Below are 5,576 nucleotides of genomic sequence, written 5' to 3'. Positions count from 1 at the left end.
TTCATGGCATATCGTTATTTGTTCATACTCATTTAAGATTAGTGTAATCAATAATGCAGCATCCGCATACATATATGCAATATAATGAAGCAAGTACAAACATATATCACACATATGAAATCACAACCATCACCTACCTTGAATCCAAGCTTGAATCCCCTAAGGCACTTGAATCTTCCCTTTCCGGATTCTTTCCGCTTGTTCTAGGTCTACAAGCAATTAATATACGCAAGGATCAACAATCAAAGGTCTAATTATCCGGATTATAACAAACCCAATAACCCTAAATCAACTCAAGATCCTAATACCCAATTTAGGGCTTTTTCCACCATAAATCCCATATCAAAACCCTCCCCCATCGATAATAACCCAAGAAACTAGGTTCTATGCGGATGGCATGCATGTAAATTAATTATGATTAAGTAAAATGAACTATAGATTTAAACACATGGCATGCATGTATTGGCTTGGTGTAAACATCCGGTGCGGGTAAGTTTTACCCCAAAATCTTTCATTCTTTAGTTATACAATGACACATAAATTGAGATGGGGAGTATAAATTTTAAATGTGTATATACACTATACATTGAATTTTTTCATATATATATTTTTTTATATTTTGATTTCCTTTTTAAAAAAAAAAATCTAACTCCACCACTATTTAGGAGTGATAATTAAAGCCTTAATACAAATATCGAACAACAAATAAAATGAAAAGAATTCATTTATTTTAATAAGAGGACTTGGGAATTCAAGTTTTGGGAATGATAAGAGATTTTGTTAGATAAAAGTATGTTTTTCGTAGCTAAAATTTCAGATTAGTCAAACCGTAATACAAAAAATATTACTCCCTCCGTCCCTTTTTAGTTGTCCACTTTAGAAATGACACACAGATTAAGGCAACAATGATTAGCACAGTGAAGTTACAATTTTACCCTTATGACAACTTTTCACTTCAAAATTACAACCACTTCTTTGAATTCAAGTGAAATAAATTGGAGGGAAACAACATACACTTTTAGAAATTTTCAAGAAGTGTAAATAAGGGTATAATAGGAAAAAATTTGTTGTCCTTTCTTGATTTGTCAAAATGGACAACTAAATAGGAACAACTAAAAAAGGAAATATGGACAACTAAATAGGGACGGAGGGAGTATGACATATCATGTTGGATTGTTGGTAAAAGGTGCATAATATTTTTGAAAAGTTAGTACTTATACTATAAATATGAGGAGAAATAAAGTTTAATCTTAGTTAGAAACAAGAAAAAGAAAATGGGAGAGGAATTTGTGAGTGACAAAGAAATGAAATGCCTTTCACTTATTCCTGGCTGGTATTCAGATGTGAGCTCTATGTGGCCTGGTCTGTATTCTATCTTTACTAATACATACTATCTCGATTATTTTATCGGATATTGTTACTTTTAATCAGTAGTATTTAGTAACTTTTGAAGAAAAACATAAACTTCATATTTTTTGCTTTGCTGTTAGTTTAAACCTGAAGCTTCACGATTATTCATAACTAGCACATGTTTACTTCATGATAGTGTAAATTATTTTCTATAGTATCATTGCATATATATTATGACATTTAAGTCCAAAATAAAAACTGTTAATAGTTTCTTTTTTTCTAATCTAATGACATTTTTTTAATTGGGAATTATGTAGGAGAAATGATCTCCCATAAGATAGAAAAGATGTTATTCAAGGGGAAATCAAAGTACCAGGATATTATGGTCTTTCAGGTAATTAATTATATATGTAACATATTTTTAATTAATTAATAATATTTTGGCTATTATTAATTAATCAATTAATATGGCAGTCATCAACTTATGGAAAAATTATAGTTTTGGATGAGATAATTCAACATACAGAGAGGGATGAATGTGCTTATGTTGAAATGGTTGTCCATCTCCCACTTGCTTCTATTCCTAACCCAAAGAAGGTAACTTTCTTTTTATTTTTGTGCTCGATATTTATATTAGAGTCCGACTAAATTTGAATTCACGTACTGATATTTTTGTTTGATATTTTTCAGGTTCTGATTATTGGAGGAGGAATGGGTTTTACTTTGAGGGAAGTCTTACGTTATTCATCTGTTGAGAAAGTTGACTTGGTCGAGATTGATGAGATGGTTATTGATGTAAGTATTTTTACTTATAGACTTAATCAGAGGTGGAGCCAGGATTAAAAGTTTGGGTTTTTTATTTTTTTTAAAATTTTTTTTAAACAAAGACAGCATTAAGAGTTGAGGGTTCTAAATTTCCTTTTTTTTTTTTAAAAGAGAGGGGGTTTGAACCCACAAATCTAGCGTGAAAAACATTTCTACGGTCCCTTCCTAAGCATTGAACCTTCAATCAATCTTTTTACGGATTCACAAGTTAATATGCATATATATTTATTTAAATTTCTAATACAAATATAGAGTCTACGGAAAAGTTATTGGGTTCGTCCGAACCCACGAACCCCCACCTAGCTCCGCCTCTAAACTTAATTAGTTTGGATTTTTAATTTTTGTTCCTAAATTATTGTTTTTTTAATAAACTATAGGTTTCAAGGAAATATCTTCCTGAAATAGCTAAGGGATACGAGGATCCACGTGCAACACTTTATATAGAAGATGGTATACTCCTAACAAGATTTTTTTATAGATCATTAATTACATATAATATTGCCACTCAAATAATTTAATTAGAATTAATAATATTTAGGATGAAAAATATATATATTAACTTTTGGATACATATTTTCTATAATGATATTTGTAGGAAATGCATTTGTGAAGAACACTGCTCCGGGAACATATGATGTCATTATAGTAGATTCTTCTGATCCTGTTGGTAATATCTCGAGATATAAATTTATATTTTTGTATTATAATGTATATATTTCACAAGTTATCCCTTAAAGGAATGAGTTTGATTGCTAAGGACAAAAATTAAAGACCTGAATAAATCGTAAAATTAAAAATGCATGTATGGATGCAGGACCATCACAATTTTTCTTTGAAAAGCCCTTCTTTGAAGCAGTTTCAAAAGCCTTAAGGCCAGGAGGAGTTTACATAACTCAAGGTGAAAGTGCATGGCTTTTCTTGGATGTTATCAAAAAACTTGTTGAGGATTGCAACAAATTCTTCAAAGGCTCTGTCAACTATGCATGGACTAATGTTCCTTCCTTCCCAAGGTAATCTTATCCCCTATCCAATAATTATTATTATTATTATTATTATTATTACTCCACTCATCTTTTATTAGTTGATCACTTTTTATTTTTATCTATATTAATGACATCAAGATAATTTATGAGAAAATATGCTTAATAGCATAAGACATGTCAAGAAATATCATTAGAATAGATACATAGTAGTAATTAATGACTCTTGGAAAAAGAAACTTTTAGAACTTTTAAATTTGTTTAGGCTTCAAACGAGTATTAATTGTAAGGGTAAAACGGAAAACTTTTAATTAATTTTATCTTGATATAATAAGTGATCAACTTGTAATTTAGGACATATTTCTAATGTGGTACTCCCTTGTCCCTAATTACTTGTCCACTTTTGAATTGACACTCCTATTAAGAAAACAATAATTGACATAGTGAGTTTACCATTTCACCCCTATTAATTATAAAGTGGATGACTTAAAAATTTAAGATTTTCAAAAAGTTCTACCTTTTTCAAAGTAATTAATTGAGGATATAAAAGGTAAAAGAAATTGTCCTTTCTTGAATTGTCAAAATGGACAAGTAACTAGAGACAACTAAAAAAGGAAATGTCGACAAGTAATTAGGGACAGAGGGAGTAATCAACTACTCCCTCCATCCAACAATAGTTGTCCACTATACTATTTTGGGATGTCCAACAATACTTGTCCACTTTATGAAATCAATGAATAATTTTATAATTAGTTTCTACTTTACCCTCATTATTAATTATAATCATTTTCCTATTACATTATTCAAGATATTGTGTAAAATTACCCTTCTATTTATAGTTTCTTAAGAAGTGTGTAAAATCAATAGTAAACAAATATTATTCAACAAAGGGAGTAATATGGGACGGAGGGAGCATTGTTGTTGTTGTTAAAGATAGCATATTTCTTTTAAAGAAAATATGACTTTATAGTAGCTAAAAGGTCAGGTTGAATTAGATGATCAGCTTATCAAAAATGAAATTATATGGGATAAGGTGAGAGTGGTCTCTATTGCTGACAAGATGAATGAAGCAAAATTGAGATGGTTCAGATATGTGAAAAGAAGTTGTGTGGATGCACCCATAAGATGGTATGAAATGTTGGCTATAATAAAAGTTAGGACATGTAAAGGTAGGCCGAAGAAGAACTAGAAACAAATGATTAGACAGGATATGCCACAACTTTTGTTTATTGAGGACATAACCCTATATAGGAATATAAGACAGTCAAGGAATTGGGTAGAAGTTTAGTAGATAGCAGAGAGTTGTAACATTTCATGTGGGGAAAGCACAAGGCCAGCCTCCCTCCTTATTTGTAATCATATTTAGAAATCACTTTTTTATTTGATATTTATTAATATTTATTGATATATTTGCTTTGTACCTTTTTTTGTTCTCTTATTTCCTTATAATCGTGCTTCGAATTATATAAACAATAATTCTAATATATAATATTTGCAGTGGGCTATTGGTTTGTTATTTGCTCTACTGAAGGGCCTCCAGTTGATTTCATAAATCCTATAAACAAAGTTGATGTAGATATCATCTCTACAAATTCTGAATCACCTTTGAAGTACTATAACTCAAAGGTACTATACATTTTTTTTCCTTTTGAAGTACTATATATATATATATATATATATATAATACCACTTTATTTCTTAATTGATTAACAGGTTCATGCTGCTGCTTTTGCTTTGCCAACTTTTGCTGAAAAGGTGCTTTTCCCTAAAAAGTGATTCTTATTGGAAGATGTAGAAATTTCAAGTATCTTTTTTCTGTTCCAATAAAATTGATAGGCGATGACCAATTGCAAATTTAATTTTCTTGTAATAAATGCTTAATGCATTAATAGTAGTGAGGGTGGACGTTTGGGCCATTTGAATCGAATATCTGAAAATTTCAATTTGAATTTTCTGTTTTCGAATTGAAGAAATTACCATTGGTGTATTTTATGTTTGTATCTCAAAAATGTTTTAATTTTTTCGAGACTCAACAAACTTTACGCCTATTTTTCCTCAAAATGGTTCTCAAATGATTTTGAGTTTCTAGTTCAACACATGCCATATCACTATGTAAGTGAGACATTCCTGAAAGATTTCTGAGAAATTTATAATGGTTATATAATTTTAACTTAGATACATGTACACTTTATCAAATAGATAGGCTCTTAGTTTAATATATATATATATAGATATATAGAGAGAGAATCAGATTCAAGTATACCTAATTGTAATGATCTGGTGGATCATTTTTGAAATTTTTTGTAAAATTACCGTTTTGTCCCTCCTGATATTGGCTCTGAGAGGCGCGGCGCCCCAAGCCCTTGCCCAGAAAATTCCCAATTTTTTTTTCTCGTTTTTCAACTCTAAACAGGGGCGGCT

The 5,576-nt window shown here is 30.1% G+C and overlaps 1 protein-coding gene across 1 annotated transcript; it reads left to right on the top strand.

Annotated features, from left to right (window-relative positions):
- The first annotated feature begins 1,225 nt into the window (after positions 1-1,225).
- LOC102597964 (spermidine synthase 2-like) lies at positions 1,226-5,147 on the top strand. Its single transcript, XM_015310174.1, is given in 10 exon segments — positions 1,226-1,362; positions 1,668-1,744; positions 1,825-1,947; positions 2,041-2,145; positions 2,553-2,625; positions 2,771-2,842; positions 2,990-3,185; positions 4,654-4,662; positions 4,664-4,781; positions 4,869-5,147. Coding segments are annotated over 10 exon segments (924 nt in total). The 5' UTR covers positions 1,226-1,274; the 3' UTR covers positions 4,932-5,147.
- The last annotated feature ends 429 nt before the right edge of the window (positions 5,148-5,576 follow it).

This window comes from Solanum tuberosum, unplaced genomic scaffold (assembly GCF_000226075.1).
Source record: "Solanum tuberosum cultivar DM 1-3 516 R44 unplaced genomic scaffold, SolTub_3.0 scf00125, whole genome shotgun sequence".
Taxonomy (NCBI): domain Eukaryota; kingdom Viridiplantae; phylum Streptophyta; class Magnoliopsida; order Solanales; family Solanaceae; genus Solanum; species Solanum tuberosum.
The sequence above is the reverse complement of the archived record's forward strand: the minus strand, read 5'-3'. Positions and strand labels throughout refer to the sequence as shown.